Source organism: Kogia breviceps, chromosome 4, assembly GCF_026419965.1.
Source record: "Kogia breviceps isolate mKogBre1 chromosome 4, mKogBre1 haplotype 1, whole genome shotgun sequence".
Classification (NCBI taxonomy): Eukaryota; Metazoa; Chordata; class Mammalia; order Artiodactyla; family Physeteridae; genus Kogia; species Kogia breviceps.
Window position 1 is genome coordinate 57,610,783 of NC_081313.1, and position 26,714 is coordinate 57,637,496.

Sequence of the window (26,714 nt, forward strand, 5' to 3'; positions counted from 1 at the left end):
GTATATATGTATATACATACATATATATACAAGTAAAAATATACAAATACAAATATATATGTGTATATGTGTGAAGGGAATATACTAAACCATTAATGGTGGATTTATGGACTTTTTTTCTCAGTCCCTTCCAAGTTTTCTTAATTACTTTTGTGACTCAAAAAAGTATCACAAATAATTTGAATTAAAAAAAACCACTACGTATTTCAAAAAAAGATGTCTTAATTTTTTTCTGAAAGAATGCAGAGTAGAAGTGTAAAAATTATATTGTAAAAGAACACTTTTTGAGTTGCTTGAGGTCTTCTCTCTCCTTGACATCCTCTCCCTGACTGCTGATCCTGGGGGCCTGGATCACTGGGGGCCCGGTTGAGCTTGTTAAATTATATGGAACGTTGGGACTCATGGACTAACAGGGCTCATGTTGATATTTCTGTTGATAAGTGCCTCATTGTTTCTCCCAGTCCATATTTATACTGGGAATGCCAACGGCTATCAGCTGGCATTAGTAAAGGTGGGATTAGTATTCTCACCTTTAGAAAAAAAAAGGGAGTAATTGAGATACTGAAACAAAAGATCAGAGTGTTACAATAGCCTCTGAATTGAGAGTGGTAGATGGTTTTTCAAATTTTTTTCCCTTTGCCATTTTAATTCTCTAGCAGTTGTGAATCAGACATGCACTCTAGGGTAAAATATTAAGGTGATTCGTGAAGTGAAGTTCTTAGTGAAACTCCGGTGCGTAACTAGAGAGGAAAGGGTGACTTTTGGGCTTGCAGAGCTGGAGGGGTGGGAGGAAGCCAGGGGAAAAGCATTCATCTATCTCATCCAGCTGGCAGTTCAGAAGTTGTGATAAAGTAGCACCGGTATTGGAGTATTTGAATTCGTATTTTAATAAAGTAAACAACTTTCCCTTTCTTTTTCCTAATGATCTATATTACATCTCATCAGTTATTTTGGGCCATCAGATCTACATCGAGGAGAGAAACATTTATTCAGCATCTGTAATATGCTAGGCACCCTGCTTGGCCCTGGAGATACAGGTGTTGGGCTTAAATTGATTTGGACCCAGCCTTCCCAGAGCTAATAGTCTATTGGGAGAAGAGGATTCATTCAAAGACTGTGAACTACCCTATGAGTCCCTTTGGGCATTTGTGGGGCAGACAGAGCAAGCTGAGAGCATGACCCGCGTTTTCCTTTGTGCTTTTGATGCTGCCCTGCATGTCTAACCCAGCTGGGGACTTTATCCTGGAGAGCCGAACCTGAGGGTCAGGGTGAAGCAGCAGTAGTTGTCTGGCTGGCTCTGATCGAGATCCTTTTTGCCTCCTTCCTGGGGGAGGAGTCAGATGACACAGCAAATTGTAGCTGAAGGAGAATACTGAGCACCCTGTCTTTTCTATGTAAGCTTTCTCTTTGCTTAAGTCTATCCTCCATGGTCCCATTTCTCAAAAGGAGACGATATGACTTGTGCAGAGTTGAGCTCTATTAGGCTAATCTTTTCCCTAACAATACACTGGTATTGATCTTATGCTGTTTCCTAGTGCAGTGTCCCTGGTGAACGTGAATATTAGAGATTATTTCTTGATCCATTATAGTATGGCAATAAAAAACATGTTTTGATGTTTGGATGGCAATAAAAAACATGTTTTGATGTTTGGCAAATCTGATTTAGGAGGTGGAGATCCTTACTTCTGGGTAGGCCTTGAAGGCGAGATTAATAGGCCTTTAAAACAGAATAGCTTGGGGTTACTGATATCATTATCTGCTGAAGGTTGCTATAGCAATGAGTGGTTTGATTGCACTGTGCAGTTGGTGGTGCAGTGGGTGAGTGTAAAAGGATCCTCGTCATTTAGCAGAAACTCTCCTGCAGCAATTTAATTAAACTCTGGTTGGAAGGAGTGCCAAATTCTTTAAAAGCTCTAAGATATAGTTCTGTATCATCCTAGATTAATTAAAGATACATGATTATCTGTCACAAATTTTTTAAAATTTATTTAAAAAATTTTTTTGGCTGCATTGGGTCTTTGTTGCCGTGCACGGGTTTTCTCCAGTTGCGGTGAGCGGGGGCTACTCTTCGTTGCGGTGCACAGACTTCTCACTGTGGTGGTTTCTCCTGTTGCGGAGCATGGGCTCTAGGCGCCCGGGCTTCAGTAGTTGTGGCTCATGGGCTCAGTAGTTGTGGCTCGTGGACTCTAGAGCTCAGGCTCAGTAGTTGTGGCGCATGGGCTTAGTTGCTCTGCAGCATGTGGGATCTTCCCGGACCAGGGCTAGAACCCGTGTCCCCTGCATTGGCAGGCGGATTCTTAACCACTGCGCCACCAGGGAAGTCCCACAAATATTTTTAATGATTTTGAGATAGTTTTATAACCTTGAAAGTTGTTTTTAAAATGATTATACGTTTTATGAAGACGTCTATTTTAACATAGTTTGCAGTATTTGTTTGAATATTGAACAAAATTGCATTAGACTGTAAGGAAAATGTAGGCTGGCAGTGTATGAAGACTAGCCTCTTGAGAGGGGTAGGGAGCTGGAATCTGAACATACCACTGGGGTGGACTCTGAACATATTACTGGGTGAACACATCGTTTATTGTTACAGGTGGATTACCTGACGATAGAGCCTTCTTCATCTGCAGTCTTGAATAAAATGTGTATTATTCTGCATCAGTGCTGTAGGTACAGAATTCTTTAGAAATGCAGAATTGTTATCATTTAAAAGCATATGGTCTGAAATGTCTCTAAAGGAATATCCAGTGATGGACAATAAAAATGTGTGTGACTCTCTTGCTGTCTATGCAGATGTGTCTGTTGAAACTTGAGTTCTAGTTACCCTCCTTCACCCAATTTTTAGGGTTTGGATATATGTATTTTAAAACAGGAGACCTGGTGTGCTCCCATATGGTAAACACTATAGTAGATGCTTCACATCAGTTTTCTGCATCTGTGCAGTAGAACGAAAACTTTCTCTTAACATAGTGTTTTGGACTTTGGTGCTTAAACGGCAGGCTTTTGAAGGGTGAAGGGGTCTCATTTTGACATTCCCATCATGGGCCCTGTTGTTCTGCAGATGGTACTCTGCTGCCACCTGGAGGCCTCATGTGGGGTGTGCATGTAAAGGTAGATGGGGATGGCGAGGAGCAAAAGCTGCCCAGGCTGGGTGTCAGCTACAGCCTTGTCCTTACTCCCTGTTCAGGTCAGTTGACATGACCACATGAAATTGAGGCTATTACCCTTTCATTTTTCATCATAGAAGCTAATATGCATTGTGAATTCAAGAGCAATATAGTGTTGTGGAGGGCAGATAGCTTACTAAGTTGATGTAAAGCAAATTCAAAGTTATTGTTATGCAGGTTTAAAAAGAAATACATCATGACTTTGTGTTTGTTGATTTCTCTGCTCCATCCTTACCTTGTTAAGATGCATCATGGAAAGCCACCTAAACGAAAACCTTATACTTTTTCTAAGCAGAAACATGGATGGAAACTGGCATTGTTGCCAGGCAGTAAGAAGAGCTTGAATAAATCCACGTGGAGGTTTGAGGCCTCACGTGACTTAAATTAATAGGAGTGTCAGAGTATAGGAGGGAATGCCTAGTTAATGGATCTGGTGGGAAAACTAAGGGGCTCCCCAGAACTGGCATCCAGCAGGGCCTGGGGGGCAGGGAAGCTGAGGGGTCGAGAGGAGGGCCTGGGCCCACAGTGTTGTTTTAATACAAATAATATTAATATTATTAATAATATAATAATATATTAATTATATATAATTATATATATTATATTATATTATATATATTATATTATATATATTATATATAATATATAATTATATATTAATAATATAATATTATTTGTATATTAATACAAATTCAGGGTGAAGATTTCCATCCAGCTGCCCTTGTTAGGAGTGCCCAACTCTTCTGTTTTCCTTAGGCCCAAACCTACTTTTGGTGGTTATTTCAATAACGGTGGTTCTTGTTTACGGGCAACTGAGTATTTGGGAAGAAAACCGATCAATCAAGACACAGAGAAAAGCACACCTTAAGTGGACCTTCTGTTCACCCCAGAATATCACGACCACTGATGCTTCCACGAAAGCCTCTATTCAGAGAGAAGGCCCCTGGTGTGCATGGGGCTGGTTAGTGCAGAGCCTGGCACTGTCTGAGGTCCCAGCCCAAGGGCTGTGCTGATGTTCTTGACATTAAACAATGGGCAAGGGAAAACTAAACCTCATCTAGAATGAATTAGGCTCTTTTGAAACATGAAATCGGTGGCACTCGAGGAAGGAGCCATGTGGGATTTCCTCAGGTGGGTACGAGTCACGTCCTTAGAATCTGTGCTGTTTTGAAGAGGCTTCAGTCAGTGCACAGCCTTCCTTCTGAATCAGGGGCATTTGTTTATTTAACCATCATTGTCTTCCTCAGGATTTCCTGTGAGAGCTCCTGGGCTTGTTTACATCTTGGTCCACACAAATAATACCAGAGTGTGGGCTGTCAGATTATCAGATACTCTGCTCTTCGGAGAGTTGATTTTTAAGAAGCCTAATCTAAAACCTAGCTCCACACAGACTTGTCATCTAGTTTCTATGTTTTTTCTTTTTCTTCTTCTTCCTTTTTTTTTTTTTAATGGAAATCCCTATCAGTAGATCCTGATAAGAATTATTCCTTTTGCAGAGATTAAGAATTCGGTGTCCAGCAGATCATCGCCTGGAAAGGAGAATGTAAAGGTAATGATTCCCTGCCCATTTTCATCTTTGTGCTTCTCTCCAGAGTTGAAGTAGAAGTGAAGACCTAGCAGTAATAAACATAGGATAAAAAACCCAAAGCAAAAGAAACCCCTCAGGGATATGTCCCAGGGCACATTCAGAGTAACTTGAAATTGCTTCCTTTATCGAATTTTAGATCTCTACTCTTAATGAGCAAACCTAGCTGTCTTTCTGGGTCGTAGTTGTATATGCAAGATGACTGTATACCTTTTCCCAAAATTTGTACTTGAAGATGATATCTAAAGATGTTTGCCAATAATGCCATTGCAAGAATGAACTTGGGAGATATTCACTGAATATATAATAACCTATGGATAGCTTTTAGGCATGCTTCAGCTTGGGACAGATTCTTCCCTTATTTCTAGCGCTTAATATTACGTACAAGACTAGTTTTCTGTTTATGTGTGGTGACACGTGTAACATGTCTTTACTGATGTTTTCTTAGGTTGTTTTTTCATTTACAAAAATAAACATTACTGTTATCAAGTAAGTAACTTGTAAAAGAGCCACCTGACGTTATCTTTTCCAGTGTGTGAAAAACCCGGTGGTTCAACTGAATGAACGTGAAGACCAGGACAGTCTATATTTGGGTATGTTGCAAAATATTGCTTCCCCCAGCATGCATATAGGGGTATCACAGACCCAGGTATGCAGGGGACAAGAAGAAAATCTATTTAGAAATAAAATCTTCCTTCCTGGGAGCCTTGTCTATTTCTTGAAACCCACACAGGTAAATTTTTTTTGCAGCATCAGTTATAATACTATGACTTCAGGGGTTCAGTCTCCATTTACAATCTAAAAAACAAAACAAAACAAATCAAAACAAAGAAAGCAATCCAAGCTTTTCTACACAGTTTTACTCTGAGCCAGATGTTGGCTCGGCGCTTGTCATATGTTACCTTGTTATTCCTATGCGGTTGGCCCTACCAGCTTCCGTTTCAGGTGGTGTGACTGAGCCCACTGGTAGAGGGTAAATGGGGCAGTCGAGACTCATAACTTCATCCTGCCTGGCCTCAGAATCCCCAAGTTTACCACTATCCTATTTTGATACCCAGTGGGGGCCCCTTGGAGCTGAGCTTGTGTGATCTTATCCTCTGGCCTCAGGAAAAGACCAGACGCTTATCCTGGGGCATGGATCTGATGTGGGTGTCCCTTCAAAGGAACCAGGAGCTCCCTTGGCAAGGGGAAAGTATTTCTTCCCTTGGCCCTGGGAATTCTTGTCTGTTCACAAGCATTGTAATTCACCACTCCCCAAGGGGCACCTTCCCAAATCTCCTCCTTGGGCATTTTCTAATTCTTCAGGGCTAATCAGGGCTCCAGACTTACCTTTGAGTTAGAGCCTGATGATGCTTTTGGGGGTTTGAGGACATGCACAAGCTGGGCTATCAGCAGATGCCTCGTCTGGGCACTTGGATGGTCTGGGGCTGATAAGTGGGAAAGAGATAATCTAGAAATTGCCCAGTTGGTTTCTTCAAGCTCAGTGAAGCTGAAGCAGCTCACACACCTGGACGATGCCTGGGCGGAGCAGTCTTAGGAGTTGCAGGGGTGTGGTGGTGGCTATGGCAGTGACCAAGTGCTTGGGCTGTTGTGAAATCAGGGAAAAGCAAGACAGCTCCCTGGGTGAGCTTAATAGCGAAGGTGGGTGGCCTGCGGAGCCTGGCGGTGCAGGGGCCTCCTTGCGGAGTGCAGGCATGCAACAAAGCAGTTACAAGAATAAAGCAGGGTGAGGAGGAAGCACCCTCAGTGCTGGTTGGCTGTGCTGCTTGTAGTTTGGCCACAAGCCAGAGGTGGTTTCTTGCTCTCCTTGTGTGAGGTATTACTGAAATTGGAATAGAAACGAGACCATACCGGGCTTTGTGCCCACCTTTAATATTTATGCTACATAAGGTAAGAGTAATAATTTACGTCCAGAAGAGGGGAAGAGGAAGGAGAAATGAAAGCAAGCGTGCCCACGTGGATGACTCTCGTGGGCTGTTGAAGCCCAGAGCTTGGCTACTTCTCACACATGCAGGATGTCTCATCACCAGATTGCATCATGCTCCCAGGAATGTTCGCTTTGAAGAGTGTTTACCGAGACAAGTTGCTGGTGGGGGAGGAGTGCTGGCTGTTGAAAGTATTAAATAGCAGGATTTTTTTCAGGTTAGGCTTCAAAAATTCACTCCGTTCTCAAACTGGTATCCTTGCTGGGTAAGAAGGCACATGTTATGGAAATTGTAGTAGCCTGACCTAATCGGAGTGTTTTGTCAGTAATATCATCGTGTCTGAGGAGGGATGTGATAAAGAATTTGAGAGAGACGAGCGTGTATGACATTAATCTGGTGATTTATGAGAAGGGCTATGAACGGTTATCCCTTGTGCGAACCATTGGCTTTGTTGTTCATTTGAACTTGGTGGATTAGAAAAGGTCACCTGATTTTATGCAAAGAACTTACTAGAATCAGGTGGTAAGCTGGTGTCTGGAACCGGAAATGGCTTTTCCCCATGGCTGCTTCTAAACCGTTCTACTTTATATGTGCTTATATTCTGCTTGGTCTCTAAGGAAGTGCTGATAAATGTGGCATTCAGGTATATGTCTTTGCTGATTTGTATTATTCAAAATGGTGTGACGTGAGTTTAGTGCGATCTCATAAACGACAGCGCCGTTCCAGTGGAACTTTCTGTGATAATGGGCATGTTCTGTATCCGCACTATTCAGATATAGCCAGGTAGCCACATATGTCTATATAGCATGTGATGTGTGACCAGTGTGACTGAGGAGCTGCCTCTGAACTTTATTTATTGCTCTGGACAGGGAAGCGCCAGAGTAAAAGCTCCCTTTGTGTTGCTGTTGTTGGCCCGTCAGCATCAGGAACCAACTCACCATTAGTTTATACACTGAAAATGACTACTGATTGGAAAAAACAAAGTCTCCAGTGGGTAACAGCTAGTAACCTCATCCAAGCTGGTGCCCCCAAACCACCCCAGTAGTGAGCAGTGATAGTAAGATTACGTTTATGGTGAGTCCAGAAGTGAGAGCCCCGCCCTCTGTGGATAACTGTGAGGGCTTGGCCTTTTGCTCAAAGGGGAGAGTATGAGTTGAGTGCTGGGGTCCGATTCTGTTGCTGCCACAGTGAAGAGTGAGACTCCTCAGAGTGCGGTGCCTTCACATTCTGGGCAGGTAGGTTGTGGGGAGAGGGCAAAGCATTCGGAGGAAAGGGTAGAAGAGAAGGTAAATGAAATGGGTCAATATGGAAATTAAAAGGAAGGAAGGGTCCATTTGGCTCAAGGATATGGGGTTAAATATGGTTAAGGAATAGAAGCTCAACAGTGGGCAGCTGTGAATGTTGTACCAGGGAGAAGGGATGCGAACATCTAGCGGGAAACGTGGACAACCTCTGGGAAATACAGTGGAGAGGGTGAGCTTTGGCTGCCCTGTTGGAATACCAGCTGCGAACAAAGATGCATAAGCCATCGCCGGATTGGCGAAGCTGGAAGCGGCTTGGTCAGTTGTTGTCTTGCATACTCTCCTTTTGAAAGGTTGAATCTGAAAAAATAAAGCCGTGTGCCTGATTAGATTTCCAGTTAAAAGTTAAATTTGTGCCTGAGGACTGTGAAACAAGAGTGCCAGTGTCTCAGGTGGGTTACAGAAGCCCCTGGAAGGTGACACTTCTGCTCTCTCAGCAAGTGATATTCAAGTGTGAGTGAGGTCGTATGGGACCTAAAGCCCAGCTTTAGTGACACTCGTATTGAAGCTGACTTTCCTGCAGTAATTTATCAGCCGCTGCCTGCACTGGACTGAAGATAACTTGAACTTTACCTGGCTAAAGCCAGGTAAAGTTGTATGACCATTTGGATGGAAAAATGAAGGATTGGTAAAACTGACATGTTATGACAAGAACTCTGTGAGCATGTTTAACTTTCCTCATGGGAGAAGGTGGTAGGGAGGTAGAGGCCCTAGGGGCAGTGGTGGTGGAATTGGCTGGCATCCTCCTCCTGCCTGTGAAGTCTGGGTACCGTGAAGTGCTGGGCAGGAAGTGGTGCCGTATCTGCTGTTTGGCTGGCGGAGGGTGAGCTTGATGCAAGTGCCGGAGGTTCTAAGCATAATATTGTACTAAATAAGCCTTTTGGAAAAAATAAATTAATTTTGTCTTTTGTAATTACAGAAGTAATAAATGCTCACAGTAGAAAAATTAGAAATTTTAGAATAGAAAAACAGCCCTGGGCTTCCCTGGTGGTGCAGTGGTTGGGAGTCCGCCTGATGATGCAGGGGACGCGGGTTCGTGCCCCGGTCCGGGAGGATCCCACATGCCGCGGAACGGCTGGGCCCGTGAGCCATGGCCGCTGAGCCTGCGCGTCCGGAGCCTGTGCTCCGCAACGGGAGAGGCCACAACAGTGAGAGGCCCGCATACCGCAAAAAAAAAAAAAAAAAACCACGTTTTTACACTTTATTTTGTAGAACAGTTTTAGATTTACAGAAAAGTTGCAAAGATGGTACAGAGTTCCCATATACACCCAGCCTCCTAGACTCCCCTAGTTTCCCTTATTATTAACATCATATACTATTATGGTATATTTGTTAAAATTAATGAACCAGTTTTGATACATTATTATTGACTAAAGTCCATCCTTTATTTAGATTTCCTTAGCTTTTATCTAGTTTCCTTCTTCTGTCCCAGGATACCATATTAAATTCAGCTGTGTTTCCTTAGGCTCCCTTTGGCTGTGAGAGTTTCTCAGACTTATTTTTGATGATCTTGACAGTTTTGAGGAATACTGGTCATGTATTCTGTAGAATGTCCCTTAATTGGTAGTTTTGGAGTGTTTTCTCTATCATTAAACTGAGGTTATGGCTTTTGGGAGGAAGACCACAGAGGTTAAGTGCCATTTCCATCACATTATATCAATAGCATATACTATCAACATGTCTTGTCAGTATTGATGATGACCTTGATTACCTGGCAGAGCTAGTGCTGGTCAGGTTTCTCCACTGTAAAGTTACTCTTCCCCACTCCTCATCCCATATTGTGTTCTTTGGAAGGAAGTCATGATGTGCAGCCCACGCCTTAGGAATGAAGAGTTATCTTGTATGCTTCCCTGTGGGCAAAGTATCTACCTAAACTATTTGGAATTCTTCTCCATGGGAGATTTTTATCCCTCTCAATGATTTATTCAATCATTTTTTTTTTTTTTTTTTGTGGTATGCGGGCCTCTCACTGTTGTGGCCTCTCCCGTTGCGGAGCACAGGCTCCGGACGCGCAGGCTCAGCGGCCATGGCTCATGGGCCCAGCTGCTCCGCGGCATGTGGGATCTTCCCGGATTGGGGCACGAACCTGTGTCCCCTGTGTCGGCAGACGGACTCTCAACCACTGCACCACCAGGGAAGCCCCTCAATCATTTATGTCAGTATAAATTCATGGATATTTATTTTACACTTTGGGTAGTAATCTAGTACTACTTTATTCAGAGTGTTCTAGCTTTGGTGATGAGGGACTCTTTCAGTTGGCTTCTGTGTCCTTTCTACATATTCCTGTCATTGTGGGGTTTTATCTTAGGGTGGTGAATATATTCTTTATGGTACTGTAATGGTAGATACATGACACTGCATTTGTCAAAGCCCATAGAACTTTATGGCACACAGAGGAAACTTCAATGTGTGCAAATAAAAAATTAAGAGGTTGGAGGATCCTGTGATGGAATGCAAAATGTAGCAAAACAACCTAATTGTACTCAAAACTTTGGAAACAACCTCACTGTAGAGGATGGGAGCGGGGTGCAGACCTCAGTAACTTTGGAAATGAGTAGAGTCTGTAAGAATAAAAGCAAAAGAAACTGTACATAAGCATGTCTTCTAGGTGAGAAAGTTGTTTCCCATAGGGGTACAGGTTAACATTTCTGATAACCACTATTAATATATACTGGAAATAAGTAAGTCAATGGATGATGGAGAGTAGGTATCAAGTTTTCCACTATTGGAGTGGGAGTTTACAGAGAAGCCAGGGGAGGAGGCCAGAATGATCCATGTGCTAATGAATGAGAGATGTGGACATCACTATGTACTCATGATTAGTTAAAATAGATACACATGGGGCTTCCCTGGTGGCGCAGTGGTTGAGAGTCCGTCTGCCGATGCAGGGGACACGGGTTTGTGCCCCAGTCCAGGAGGATCCCACATGCCGCGGAGCGGCTGGGCCCATGAGCCATGGCCACTGAGCCTGCGCGTCTGGAGCCTGTGCTCCGCAACGGGAGAGGCCACAACAGTGAGAGGCCCGCATACCGCAAAAAAAAAAAAAAAAAGATACACATGGTTGTGTATGGAAATATTTGTAGGTAAGTGTATATACCTAGGTTAGGACACACATATTTCATTGCTCTGTCAGTTGAGAGGGCCTAGAAGCAACAATACCCCAGTAGCATATACAAGATGAGCCCACCCTTTAAAAAAAACCCCAACAAACAGGATTATCCATCACATTTTGTGTGAATTTCAGCTTCAGAACTGTAGGCTTGATAACGCTTATATTAAAACGATTTAAATTCTTTGCTCTTTTCATTTATTTACATGTGAATGACCGCAAAAGTCTATAGAACAATAGGTTGAACTTTGATGTTAAAATTGATTTTAAAAAAAGTTTGTGAATAAGTCCGTATCATGTAAGAAACTTTTTCCAAAGGTTTGGGAAAATTAAAATTGGAACATTATCAGAAAAAACTTCAAGTGTAATCATAGATGTTGCTTCCCTAGGTGACTCAGCTCTTCCTACTATGAAGAATTTTTTTCTCCTCAGACTGTAACAAGATACTTTCCTCCCCCTCCATCCTTTTCTGTCCAGACTTGTGGCCCATAACCTTGCTTCTTCCACCTCCAGGGACCCTTACATTTACTATCCACAGCTGCCTCTTCAGGATAAATTCAAAATTCTTCATAATGTATCATTCAGAAAAACTTAGTGAATTTGTCCTAATTCTCTCCTTTCAGGTTATGCCCAGGAACTTCAGTGTTTAAGACAAAAAGAGGTCCACCAAGGATCTTTATTTCCTTAAGAGAATCAGCTAAGTAGAACCTGTATATGTAGCAATACTAAATGCTGGTGGAAGCTTTGACAACATAATTCTTTAATATGTTACTTTGGTCAGAAAATCTATTATTTTCCTATCCTGAAGTGTTTTTGAGAATTTTTTTCTCTTTTTGTATTACATGTGGATATATCATAATATAGGTAATTTCATTTGTTGGACTTCTAGGTTGTGTCTGGGTTTCTTTCCCCCTTAGATAGTAAGATGACATAAGGGGGCATATCAGAACTTTCAGAGGGGCATGCAGAGTTTTTGTTCAAATAAATCAAGGTAATTAAGGTAGATAAGAAGTAAAAAATATTCTTATTTTTAAAATAAGGTGGTATTATGAATGGTGGCACCCTGGGTTTCTAATTTATGACCACCATGGTACCATGCTCCTACTTCATGTCTGTTTTATGTGGATTCAACTTTATAGGCTCTATTAAAAAAATACAACAGGGAGGGGAGATAGGGAGAAAAGTAATAATTGGAACCTCAGGTGGTTCTACACTCAGTGAGTGTAACGGCCCTGAGTGAGCGTGAGGCTGGACATGAATGTGCGCTTCCCTCCCTGGGGCTCACAGTGAGTGCATCTTACACGTGGATGTGAGCCGTGCTTTTAAGACCTTTGTTTTCTGTAAAACATGGCCTCTCAGTGAAAGCCAACCATTTCATCTGGTGCCCGACCGAGGTAACGATGTTCTCCAGCAAAGAACTGTTTCTGTTGAACTTAGAGTGATGACATGGTGCCTTCTAAGGGCTTTTTGAGGAAGACTTTGATCATCTCTGACTTTCACCTAATGCTAGAACTTGAACTACATGAAATTGTCACTGTTTAGGCTGAAATTATCCAGCATAGGCTTGTCCTTGCATCATGGGTCATGCAGCCTTTTGTCTGTATTTTTTATCATTATTATTATTATTTTCCCCGAGAATGGTGTTTAACAGTGTTAAAAACTGTAATCTCTGGTGGTCAAACAATGGAGCAGAAAAGCAAAACAAATCCTCCTCTTTCTGTCTCAGTATGATTTCCTTGGAACTTCTTTTCATTTTGCCGTGTCTCTGTTTTGAAAATCAAGCTATTACTCTTGAGATAAAGATAAGAATCTTTCAGTGTCTATAATATAGGAGAGAAACATAATGAAAGGGAAACTTTATTTACAGTTAACGTTTAAACTTAAGTTTAGTGAAAACGTATGTTCTTTACTGTTATAATCTCATTTGATCCTTACAAGTGTTCGAAGTATAGGTATCCCATTTTATAGGAAACAACTGAGGATCAGAAGGTATGAGTGACTTGGTTAGGACCACTAAGTAAATAAGTGACAGAGTCCAGATATATAGACCTTCCTTGACTTATGATGAGGTCATGCCCCAATAAAACCATCATAAGTTGAAAATATCATAAGTGAAGAATGCGTTTAATAAATCTAACCTGCTGAGCGTCCTAGCTTAGCCTAGCGTATTTTAAATGCTCAGAACACATACATTAGCCTACAATTGGGCATCATCGTCTAACACAAAGCATATTTTATAATAAAGTGTTGAATATCTCGTAATTTATTGAATATGGTAATGAAAGTGAAAAACAGAATGATTGTATGGGTACAGAATGGCTGTAAGCATATAGGGTGTTTACCCTCATGATCGTGTGGCTGACTGGGATCTGTACTCGCTGCCACTGCTTAGCATCATGACAGAGTGTCATAGGGCATATCGCCAGTCTGGGAAAAGATCAAAATTCAGAATTCCAAGTCCAGTTTCTGCTGAATGCGTGTTGCTTCTGCACCATCGGTAAGGTCGAAAAATCCTAAGTTGAACCATCATAAGCCGGCGACCATCTATATATGTCTCCAAAATTCCATACTTTTTCTTTTCAGCTTGAGGCTCCTTAAAAATATGAATGTAAAACACAGTTTTTGCCCTCAAGGAATTTTGGATCCCATTGGAGGATAAGAAAACTGTACAAATACTGTAATTTAAATTGAAATATAAGTACTCTTCTAGGGAGGTTCAGTTTTATCATTGTTGAAAGGTAGGTGACGGCATGTGTCCTGGATAATTGTGACTTTATGGAGGTTATTTTCTAAGTAAAGGATTTTCTAATTAGAGCGGGCACAGTAAGGCTGATGAAATCGTTTACATTCTTATGTTGTCATGGTTGTATGATATCTGGTGAGAAAGTGGCCTTGGGGATATATCATTGAATTCTGCCAACTGCAATTGCAATCTGCCAGTCAGAGAAAGCAAAGAAATTAAGCCATTGAATATGAATGAGATGTAAATAACATCTTGAATTAATTTAAATGCAATCACATTGACCCAATGCCGGGACAAACTCAATTACTGTAGAAAACAAGGAGGATAAATGACCCATATTCAGGAGAAATTCTTTGGTAAGAAAATGAGTTGGCCTAAAAAAAGACTGTCAACACAATATTTGATACTCCACTTTTTATGTTAACTATGCACACTGCTGGTCAGTAAACTCAATTTATTCTTTAAACAATGTTGATAAATAATAAAGCAAATGAGAAGATTGGAAAGTCTCTTGTTGAGTTTCTCATATGCACTGGTTGGGTAATTCTAGTAGTTTTATTGCCAGAATAATTTCTATATCAGCAATCAGTTGATATGGAATTGGTCAACAAGGACTGTGCTTTGGGGATAATTAGATAGAGATGCATCTACCTGGTATCTCAACTCAAGAACTGCATTTTATGAAGTTCTTTCATATCTTTGCATTGTCCTGAAGGTCTTCTGACCTGTCTCTGATGCTTAAGAGAGGAGCAGCCCACTCCAGTAGTTTGTTGACCTGGGATTTATCCCAGGTTTAGTGGCTCTAAAACTTTAGTGGCTCTAAAACTTTACTTTGCATGATAATGAGAAAGATAACAGTATTTCCTGACCCAGTATCTTCATTTCCAAATGGTGCTTGTCTATACTTGTGGAGGTTCCCTTTCTAGGGTCTCTGGACATCTCTCAGGCAGCCAAGAGTTCTGTGCACACCCCAAGTATTGTATGGAGCCTTAGAGAACAAAGGGTTTTCTCCACCCAACAGTATTGCTCTTTGCAAATGGAGACACTGTTATGATGAATAAAATGCCAATATATATTTAAACACTTTACCAGAGTTCGCATAGCATTTTTTTTTTTGGTCAAGATACACGCTTCAATTAGCAGGTATTTACTAAAAATATTACAGCTGTCATATAAAGATTCTTCGTCTATGGGTTGGGGCTTAACTGCGCAAATCATTCGTTTGTTTAGCAGCTGCCTACAGTGTTCTAAGTCCTAAAACTGAGAATGAATGGAAACCCATTCACAAGATTTTATCTATTTTCTTATAGAAAGTTGTGTATGGACTAAAACTCTCTTATCTGATAGTAGAGTTGAGAGAAATTTTTCCTTACAATTGCTCCAGCTGAGTAAGAAAAATATGTACTTATTCTACAAATAAAAGGTCACAAAGTGGAGAATATATTTTTTGTTTTAATTTAGTTGTGATGCTTGTCATTACATAGCTTATAGCTGATCTACTTGTATGCTATATTTACATAGCAACCCATATGAAAACAGAGGTGATGTATGTAATTCTGATTTCCTTCTCATCTATTTGTACCCCTCACCCAACCCCAGCCCAGTGAGACCGGATTAGCTATCAGGGAGCAGGTTATGCATCTGTTTTCTCACACAGCATGGCACGAGAGTGCCAACAATTTTTGAAATAATTGAAGTAAAGAGATGAATGTTAATTAAGACACATATTGTCATGTTCCAGATCTGCAGAGTTGGAAGGATCCTCATATTGTTTCCACTTTCCTTTAGTTTATTTGGCCGTCAGATGCCCTCAAAACAAAATACAATACTTCTGTGAAAAGAAAGCCTTAAAAGAGACTCCCGTATGAGACTTGGGATATACTTTTTTTCTGCTGCAGACCTTGGCTGCTGTGCTTGAGCTCATTTGGGGCCCATGTATCTGTGCGCCTGCCGGTGGGGGTTTAGAGAAATAAGTTTGAGCAGTGTCAACGATTTATGGGGAGGCAGTAATAGGCTTCTACTGAATGCTAATTACCGGCGAGTTGTTCAGGGAGACTGTGTAAGAACTGTTGGTTTGTAGTAAATTAGTCGCTAGCTCCATTGAGATGGACTGCAAGTTTAGATCAGAGCCCCAAAGGCGCCCAGCTCCTTGAGACTGATGGCCAAACTTGGTGACAGTTTGAGAAAAAAACGCCCCAGTTGTGCTAAACAGTAAAGTAGATGACTTTACATGAATTTAATAAGTACAGTTTTGGATAAAAGTTAAAGCTTCCAACCCCTTTTGGATTAAAAGGATGGGGAGACTGGATTGTTAAAAGAATTATCAGAGTTGTTTTGGCTCTTAGATCTGAAAAGCTGCCAAAACTGCCAATGGTATGAAAGAATAGATTGCTCTGGAAAAATCCCTGCCCTGAGTATGACGGCCTTTATTTGTCTGTGTACTGGAGCTTTCTGGCTGTCCACACACATAAACCTCAACCTTTATCTCATGCTGCACAGGGTGGCTTTTCTGAGAAATGATCCTCTAGCTCCCGACCAAAACAGGCGTCTGCATTGGGAGGGTTTTCTTGAGTCTCAGGCGGCTCTCTTTCAATTCGCAGTTACCTTTCTTCTTCATTTCCATTTCCAGCAACGAGAGGAGAGTTAATGATTCATTTGCTCCCAGTGACCTTTTGAATAACTGGACTGCGGGTACCAGTGCCACTCTGAGCTGCTGTGCTCGCCTCCTTTTACTTTCCCAGTTTGGCTTGCATATTTATAGCCTCCTTCTTGGTCTACATGCCTGAACGCCTGAAGGAAGCAAAACATTTATTGCCTCTCCCTCCCGGTGTTCGCAGCTTTCACCCAGCCCCATTCCTTCCTTTTACATCACACGGGAGACTCGCCTCCTGGCTGGGGATGTCCGAGTTCTTCCTGAGTCTCTGCTGTTGAATCTGTTGATTTCATCAAGACAAAAACATGGATTCTGACTCGGACTCACCTTTTAACTACTCGTGGCCTTCCTTCCCCAAAATGAAGATTCGACGGAGGGCGTTCAAACAAGGTAGATCACGCGATCTTTTACTACCCCCAGAGCCAAGCTGGGCATCTTCCTATTCTTACCTTTCTTTTCCTCGTTGCTTTGCGAGACTCTTTATGATAAGTGCGTGTTTTTACTTGTCTTTATAAAACTCTTATAAATATTTTACAGATAGACTTCTGAGGTAAACCTACTCATTCTTCTTGTGTTCCTTTCACTTTAAATCTTCCTTTGTGCTGTATTGTGCATGTGCTATTCCTTTAAAAAAAAAAAGAGGGGGGGAGTTTAGTACAAGGTAAATGTTTTGGATTCATTTGCTCAGTTACCTTGGTGTTACCTTGACAATAAAGTGTCTTGTTGATTTAAATGTGTCTGGTCTTTGTGGGATGTGCAGAGAACTATGCGTGCGTGCACTTAGTACCCGGTGTCCGCTGCATTTGTGTTTTAGTTTTCAAGTGTGCGCTAATTAAAAAAAATTTTTATACCGAACAAAGTTCTTTCTTTTCTACTCTACTTGCTTGGTTTTGTAGATGCTCTAAGGAAGGGATTTTAAGAAAGTAATTTCAGTAAGAAAGCCTGTATTTCTCCAGGGGATGCAGTCACATATTAAAAAGTTTATTAACGGTAATTACCAAGTGTGCAAAATGCTTTACTGCCAAAGGCAGAAGAGCTATTTGCAGCGTGATAATAATGGAGTGGCTTCACGCTGCTTATTCCCCCTCATCTGCAACCCACCCTTGTGGTGCAGGTCTTGGAAACCAAGGGACAAGTTGGTGTTAGGGAACAGCGGAGGTGGCCTGAGTATCCGGTGCACCATCCCCAGCAGGTGGTGATTGTTGCCTTCTGAGGTTTATCAAAACTAGAAAGGTAGTGAGTAGCCCTTTCTTGTGTTGTAGAGGGACTTTATGTGGTTATGTTTTTAGTTCAAACAGAAAAATTTTTGTGAGCTCATAAGTAGAAGAGGTGTCTCTGAAAGTGGGCCGTCTCTGTAGCTTTGTCCTAGGGGAGCAGAATTCTCTCTTGAGAACAGAATGACCAACCGTGTCACCCTGTGCTTTACCTGGAGAAAAATGGAGGCTGGCAGTTGTCACCGTACCTGTTTCATTTCAAGGCTTTTTTTTCCTTCTAAAATAAAATGGAGGTCTGTGTGTGCGCGCGCGCACACGCGTGCGCGTGTGTTTGCTCTTGGCCTGGCATCAAGGCTGATCCCAGGAATACAATGGGTTGACTCTCTAGGAACAGTAGAAAGCCTCAACATGAACAAATCTCCCACGCTGTTCATTGCCATTCTTGAAATTCTATCACTGGCGACTTAAAACATTTGTACAACATTCAATTTTCCTTATATTCTATTTTAAAATGTAATTGCTTCTTCTTTGGGGGTAAAGGGCCATGATATAAATGCAGCTTACCATTAATTGTTTTGGGGGGAGGGGAGTATCTATAGGGCGCACAAATGTGTGCATGTGAAAGCAAGCTCAGACTCAAATGGAAAATGGAGTCAAATGTTAACAATAGGTAAATCTGGGTAAAGAGGATGTATTGGTGTTCATTGTGCTATTTGTATGCTTTCAACTTTTCTGGAAGTTTGAAATTGTTTCCAAATAATTTTTAAAAAACTTTTAAATGACTTCTGAGAGGGGAGATACACGAAGTCCTTAATTCCTTAGAGTGAATATTATTAGTTCTCGTACATAGAGAAATTCTTGAGGGCAGGTAGCAGCTCTGTAAGACTACTAAATCTTTGTGCTAATTCTCATCCAGTTAAATTTGGGGAATAATCTGCTTTATATAGTTTTGTATTTATATTGCCTGGCTGGCGGACTGGATGCCTATGTTGTAGGGAGGCCTCATTAGGTAGCCTAACAGCCTGGAGAGATATGGGATTAATGATTAGGAGGCCAGTGGAGAACCTTGAGAGTCCAGTGGAGTTGTAGGGAATGCGTTAATCACATTCTCCTTTGAAATCCAAAGCTGGAGCCCAGCCAGTTTGAACTACACCAGAAAGTCATAACATAGCCATGTATAAATTAAACTCAATTCAAGTGAAAGCAGGTACCTGGGATTTGAAAATGATTAACTTTTTGCCACTAATAAACAAAGGACAAGTGAAACTAAGATTAGCAGCAGAGAGCTGGGAATGGTCAGACTGTGTCCCATGCTTCCTTTGTCTTTTAGAGGATGGTGACCTAGGTGTGAAGGGTGGGTTTGGTCACACTGTAATGTCAGCTGGATGGAATCCCAGAACCATAGACATTACAGCCAAAAGGGCCTTAGAAATGACCGGGCCCAAACACCTCATTTTATAGGTGAGTATGCTGGGGCCCAAAGAAGTGAAGTGATGGGGAATCATTTGAGTGTTCAGCAAGCATATCCAGAGTGCCAGGTGCTTCCTGGAGGGTGGCATGAAGTAGTGAACCAGACGGATACTGTCCCTGCTTACAGGGATCTTAAGCATTTGGAATGGATCCTACCTCTCCCAGGATACAGATGTTCCACCTTCATATAGTAGAAGAAACACCAAGGAACCTGATTTTTTTCAGTTCCGTGGTTAGAGTGTGAAAAACTGTGGTCTCTTGTCCCTTATTCTGTCAGTCTTTTTTTTTTTTTTTTTTTTTTTTTTGTGGTATGCGGGCCTCTCACTGCTGTGGCCTCTCCCGTTGCGGAGCACAGGCTCCGGACGCGCAGGCCCAGCGGCCATGGCTCACGGGCCTAGTCGCTCCGCGGCACGTGGGATCTTCCCGGACCAGGGCACGAACCCGTGACCCCTGCATCGGCAGGCGGATTCTCAACCACTGCGCCACCAGGGAAGCCCTCTGTCAGTCTTTAAAACTAAGGTGGCTTGAGTTTCGTCCTTAGTCTTTCCTTCCTTCTAATTATCACCGACATCATTCTCAAGATGTGGGTTCTGGTCTCCTGGGAAATCGTGAAGGGGTGTTGAGGGCTTGGGATTTCTGGCTCATTAGCAAACCTTTCATATTTGGTCAGAAATATTTTGTATTGTCTCTTCTTTTTTGTGTCCTGATCCTCCTTGTTAGTATTCTCTTTCTTTTAATATCCCCTCCTGCCTTATAATCACTGTTCTTTGATAGACACGCGTACACATTACTGGTTTGTTTCGAGAGGTGAAAATTTAGAGGGTTTGGTAATAAGAGGAAAATTGGGTTAGCAGAAACCCATCAATACTTATATATTAACTAAAAACCACATCTACTGCTTTCTTATCCTCATGCCCTCAGAAGGAAAGAGAAAAGGATCTAACTTAGGAGCAACGCCTTTGGAAATGACTGGTGTCTAGAGGGGAATGTGATGTATGCAGAGGGTGAAAGCAGTTAAAACCAAACTGCCCAAAATGTATTCCTGGGATCTCAGTGTTGCCCTTTGTCGTATTGTGGGCAGCCCAGGACAGGCTGTACTGGAAACTGAGTGGTTAATGATTGGCATGGGCCAGAATCCACGACTGTCCACTTCAAGGATTCCAGGAATGCCTGGATTTTTTGTTGTTGTTGTTGATTTCAGTAGGAGAGTCAACAAAGAAATTTAAATTTTTATTTATTTTTTTTTTGTGGTATGTGGGCCTCTCACTGTTGTGGCCTCTCCCATTGCGGAGCACAGGCTCCGGACGCGCAGGCTCAGCGGCCATGGCTCACGGGCCCAGCCGCTCTGCGGCATGTGGAATCTTCCCGGACCGGGGCACAAACCCGTGTCCCCTGCATCGGCAGGCGGATTCTCAACCACTGCGCCACCAGGGGAGCCCGAAATTTAATATTTACTAATGAAGAATTTTAAAATATAGGGATTGGACTTCACCTAAGTTCCCCATAATTATTGTCTTTAAAATGCATTTTTAGTATGAATCATCAGGTCCCAGAAAGTGTTGAGCTGTTCTTCTCTTTGTGTCTTTCATCCTCTTATGCCGTGTGTCTCATTCTCTCCTACTCCAGCTCATATCCATCATATGCCTCTTCAATGACACAAAGTGTGAAAGACTGCTTTTTTTTTTTTTGCTGGTGCAAGAGGCGATGCCTATTTGAAAACTTAACAACCTTGGAGAGCTGAGATAGGACCAAACTTTCTGTAGTCATAGTCAAAATAACTAGTATGTATGTACTACTTTATTGATCATAATAACCATTGTTTACTAAGCTGTGGTAGGTACTTTATACTTATAACATCTGATTCTCAAAATAACTCAAGATACTATCTCTGTTTTACAGTTCAGGAAACTGAGGCTTAAAGAGTTTTAAAGTTATGTCCAAGTCCATACCAAGAAATACAGGGAACAGTAAGCATGGTAAAATAAGGTGAATGGCATTCATTCATTGTATGTACAAGGTGGTTTTCACATGTGTTATCTTATAAAAGACCTGTATGTCAGGTGTCATCTTCATTTATTAGTTTGGGACTCTGAGGCTCAGAGGAATGAGTTGCCGAAGATCAGGGCCAATAAATGCAGAGCCAGACCTGCAACAGGACATAGTCCTTGACTTTAAAGGTTTTGTTCTTCCCAGTGTGTTTCACCACCTCTTAGTAGAGGTAAGGGATGGTGAATTCAATGGGTAGCTGTCTCATATTCAAAAGGTGCCACTGTATCTCACCATCGTAGCTTCTCCCTGTCCTGTGCATCTTGCACTAGGAATAGAGGTGGCAGTGGAAACTGGGGAAGTAAAATGGTAGTGCTGTTCCTATGTCTTGTTACATCCACACACATATGTGTCTAGTACTGACACACATCGTTGGCTTGTGAGGGAAGAGATGAATGGATGACTGGAGCATTGGATAGTCGGGTGAGGAACAGAAAACGCAGAATGAACTGAGAAAAGGATGGTATGGGAGAGCTTCCAGTGTGTCCTGGAAGCTTCCCAGGTCTGTCCCAGACAGAGAAAGATAAAGTCGGAGAGAGTGAGTGTGCTGGGAATGGAGATGAGAATCATGAGACCACTGTCTTGGTCTATCTCATGAGCTCATTTAGCGTTTGGAGAGCAGGTACCCAATCTGAAAAATAATCCCTGACCTGGTACGTATTAAAGGTATGATGAGATTTCAGAAGGTTTAATGATAATTTTTAGAAGTGAGTTACTTTTGTCTCATGGACTTAACTTGTTTTCTTCCTGTTTCCTGCCCTCCCTCCCTCCCTCCCTTCCTTTCTTTCAAGAAGTTTTATTAAATACATACACAGTTTCGTGTGCATCTATGTATTCCATCTAGAAATTCCCCAAAGGATGCCTGAATACCGTAGGAGGAATAAGTCACTACAGAAATCCTTCTTAAGGAAGAGAAACATTTGCCTAAAGGTGACATAACCTACTAAGATTTCGTTGTCACAATGAAGATAGTGTTTAACCTCACATGGAGCAGTTTCAATTTCAGGCTGTGCCAGGAGGCCTACCTTTGTCAGCCTGGGAGAGGAGGCCCATTACAAGCCTGTTGCCAAACCACATAGCTACATGTTTGAAACTGATTTTTTCCCTTTATTTTGAGTTAGTTCAAATTCTTAGGCAAGATGCATTTCTGCATTAATTCCTGTCAGTGGAAAGGAGGCACTATTCTAATTTATCACCCCATGTTTGAGAGATTCCTGCCTACCACTCCAGTTTTGGGGAAGGACCAATGGTTGTTTATTCAGATATATTAATTAAGGCAGAATGTGATAAGTCCAATAGGGGAGCTCAGGACAAATTACTGTCAAAGTTCTAGGTGAAGAGACCAGTTCATGCTGAGGGCATCATGAAAGAGATGTCATTTCAATAGCCTGTGGTGAACTGGTGGGGTTTTAATAGACTGTCCTTCCAAGCAAATGGGCAGAGTCAGGCATACACAGAGTGTATCAAGGTGATGGACGATAGCCCGGGCTTGTGCACTGTTGATTCATGGGGCATGGAAACGTAGAGAGGGGCCAAATGGTAACTTGGCCTGGAGAGCTGGTTCTGTCTGCCTCCTATTCTCTTGCCCTTCACTGAACAGCACACACATTCTTTAGTGGGCGGCCCCTCCACTGCTCTGGCCATGGGTCCAAAAGATGCTGCCACCTTCTCATATGACCCCGCCTTCCTGGATGCAGTGGGGTGGGCATCCCACCAGGTGGCCCAATCACAACACTCCTCCTGCCTGGCCACAGCTCTTGTCCCAGGGTGGGCACATGATCTCAACTTGGTAAATCAGTGGGTTTCCTTGGTATTCTTCAAACTGGAATTTGGAGGGAGGTGTCTTCCTTCTTGGGTAGCAGTGCTGGAAGGGTGGGAATGGAAGCCGGTAGCTGGGAGAAAGCAGTCTGTAGTAGGAGGAAGTACTGTGCACATGTAAAGAGAAGCAGTCTTGTGGTAGGGTCCTGCTGGATTCCAGGCCCTCGTTCTAGTCCTTGGGGGCCTGTTGCTGCCAAGATGCCCCCCTCTCAAGGCTTGGATATCAAATTCCTTCAGCTTTGGGGTTGCCCTCACATGGCTTCAGTAAATCTTTCCCCTCCCCCTTTTACTTTTTGTTTAGCAAATTCAGGTGACTATTTCTCCCGCTTCCAACTAGAAATCTCTAACTCGCCCTTTAAGATGCAGCTTGAGGATCCTTTTTCTGGAAGCTTCCCCTGAATTCCCTTGAGTTCATCGTTCTCTCCTTTGTGCCACTGTGGCTCATGTATATTTTTATAGCAGCCCTCACATTACTGTATCACAACTATTATTTAATGTCCCTCACCCCTAAGACACTGAATTCCTTGAAGGTGGAGCCTAGCTGACCTGTTTTCACATCTCCAATAGCTGGATCACAGAAAGCAGGCAGTAAATAGTGAAAGTGTATTATGCACAGTTTTACTACACTACACTCAGATGCTTTTTATTTTGCCTTTATTTCTTTATTTTGCTTTTATTTCTCTATTTTATCTATAATAGATCTGATCTTTCTTATGAAGTCCTACCCTCTAGACAGTGGGGACAGGAAAGGGTAATATTTTAGTCTAACATAGAAAACTTGGTCCGATGCAATAATGAAAATAGTCATTTTTGGTAACTGCTCAGTCTCTTTAAGTAAAATATCTACTCTCTCAGGTTTCTTCCTCCTCCTCTTCCTCCTTTCTTGCCAGGCTGGTATTGAATGTGATTTCCTGGTGAGGGTGGGGGGTAAATTGGTGGTGGGGAGGAGGAGGAGGCCCCAGGGTCCTCCTGGTCTCTGCTGCAGATCTGCTGACCTGAGCTCTTCCCTGAGGCACCATTGTTTTATTGAGTGTTCTGGCATCTGTGACCAGAGTCCTGCAGCTGGGTCCTCTCCCGGTGTTGGTCGGGACCCAGGACTCTCCTTCACTGAGTTGGCCTCACCTTGGCTCTTACACTACAGAGATCTTGGAATCTCTGCCTCTGGCTGCTGGCTGACATGCTTCCCTAAAAACATCTGGTACGGGGCCCTTTCCTCTGCACCATGGTGGGCCCATGGTCGGCCGTGAGTACTTATCTCAGTCACTTCCGGTTCTTCTCAGAGGCCTGTGGGATCTTGAGGATCCATTCTCACCTCTCAGGCAACTGGGAGCAGCCCAGGAATGCTGGCCCTGGCCCTGCTGCTTGCCCTTGCTCTCTCACCGAGGGTGCTTGGTGGTGGTTGTCCTTGTGATGGGGTGGGGCAGCCTGCAAGGTGACCTCCTTCAAAGCCCCGAATGGAAGGGAGAAAAGCCAGGCCACCCCCAGAGTAGCCCGCGACGTATCTCACACTGTTCCCCGCGGGCAGAGAAAGCACGGGTCTTGTGCCTTTGGTCTCCGTTGCCCCTGCCAATGGAAAGCCCCGGTTATGAATTGTAACAAATCTCCTATCCAGCTCTCATTCATGCTAACCTGCCCAAAGTTGCTCAGGCTAATGAAACAGTATTCAGGAACCAACCAGAATTTCCCGACGAGGAGAAAGCCAGAACAATTTGCAGGTGTGCTAGGCAGTGCTTGGCTTCCACTATTTATGTGTTCACTAATTCAAAATGTTCTTTCACCCAAAATAAGTGAAAGGTATTTGAAAGCTGCTAGGAGAGTAGATTTTAAAAGTTCTCATCACAAGAAAAAAAAAATTGTAACTATATGTGGTGATGGATGTTAACCAGACTTACTGTGATCACTTTGCAGCATATACAAATATTGAATCATTATGTCGTGCATCTGAAACTAATGTTATGTGTCAATTATACCTCAAAAAAAAAGAAAGAGAAAGAATTTACATTGCAGTGGAGAAGTCTCTATTTTGCTGGTGGAGTTCCTTGTCTGTAGTAGAACTCAGTTACTTTGGGGGATATTAAGGGGGGCAAAAACACATGGCTCTAGGGCTAGGTGCAGGAGAATTGGAGCTCCTGGTGACTTTTGAAGTGGGCACAATCATATTTATGTGCCTGTGTCTTTCTGTAAGGTTATGCAGGATTCAAATTACTCATAGGGTTTCTTGTGATGATAGCATAGAGGAGCATCTGCCTCATCAGTTTGCCCATATTTTTTGTCTACAGTCACCTGAAGTGGTCTTGTCCACCTTCTGCCACTTTCTTTGAAGTCTTTCACTTCAGTCCTGGTGTTTGTATAATGTGTTAGTTTCTTTCCCCTCAGCTAGCCCGCTTTTCCTTTCTGTAGACGAATTGGCTGCAGGCTTTGGAGAACTGCATCAAGAAGGAAAGGAATTGCTGATTAAATCGAATCACACCAAAGTCTACATACACACCACACATGACTGAACATCTCCTTGATAGCTTGGGGGAAGCAAGGGCAGAAGAAAGTTTACATATTTGAGTCCTCCTTTTTCAAACATAAACATATGTCCTCTTGAAGGCTACTTTGTGCTACTCTAATTAGGAATGAGGACCTGGAAAGGGTTGGGAGAAAATTGTAGCTGTTCTCTGAGCCTGTATTTTCTTTCCCTCTCTTCCTTCTCTTTTCCCACCTCCCTCGGTGCCTCCAGTGTATTATGAGGGAAAAGGCTTGTTTTCTTCTTCAATATTTTTGACAATTAGGTCTCTCAAAACAGCAGAAAGGACTTCTTTTAGGATCTGATTTTAGAGTGCCAAGTTGTAACTTCTTGTTTCGAAGGAGTTTTAAACTGCGGATCTGAGGAAGAGAACTGGAGAAACAGCGCTCACACCCAGTACTTCTGGAGTCCATTCACTTGGTCCTCAGCTGTTACTGTTGTGAACAGGACTGGTTGAGAGGCCTGATCTCATCCCAGGGCTTACTTTCCTTTTTTTACAGGATCCTAGGAGGGTGAGTTGAGTTCTGAGGGTGAATTGGACATTTGGATCCATGTTCGAGCCACTGTAGTTTGGTAGACAAAGGTTCCCTGGGTTCTCCCAGACACATCTTGGTGTGAACTAAAGTCTTCTGAGTAACGTTAGCTTACACATGACCCACAGGAAATTCGTGAGCTGAGGCTAATCTTGGAATTTGGATGGATCCCCTTTGTAACTTAAAGTCCAACTTAGAAGAGTAAGGCCAAGAGATGTTCCAGGCCAAGACTAATATCAGGAAAATCCCAAGAGAATCGTACAGGAAGAATAGGCAAGAAGAGAAATGACAGTGTGCCCTGACAGTGTTCATTTTCATTTGTGAGGGCAGGTTTGTTCTTTGCTCTAGAGCACACTCAGACCATGGGGAGAAAGGACTATCCGTACATTTCAGAATTTGGCAAAATGCTCTTTGAATTTGGGAAATTGGGAGGTAGTGAGCTGCAGCGAGAAAGGATGTCTCTGCCAGCGCTGTGTTTCCGTTCTGCTTCTATCAGTTAGTAACGTCTGAGGGTGATCACCGTCCTTGGACCAGAACTTTCTTATCTACAAAGTGAACATAATAATACCTTCTGTGGTTATGGAGAGTGAGGTTAGCAGATGGGCAAAAACAATACTAGGTACTCTTGGGTAAAACAT

At 42.5% G+C, this 26,714-nt stretch overlaps 1 protein-coding gene across 5 annotated transcripts in view; it reads left to right on the forward strand.

Annotated features, from left to right (window-relative positions):
- Nucleotides 1-26,714, forward strand: part of ARHGEF28 (Rho guanine nucleotide exchange factor 28) — a 330,335-nt gene that overhangs the window by 173,592 nt on the left and 130,029 nt on the right. For 4 of the 5 annotated variants that reach the window (XM_067031143.1, XM_067031144.1, XM_067031142.1 and 1 more), the window contains 2 exons: nucleotides 4,664-4,716; nucleotides 5,285-5,345. In XM_067031143.1, the coding sequence (XP_066887244.1) occupies nucleotides 4,664-4,716; nucleotides 5,285-5,345 (114 nt within the window). Of the gene's footprint in view, nucleotides 1-4,663; nucleotides 4,717-5,284; nucleotides 5,346-16,715; nucleotides 16,874-26,714 lie in introns of those variants that run through there. The other variant, XM_059061763.2, reaches the window with a different exon arrangement.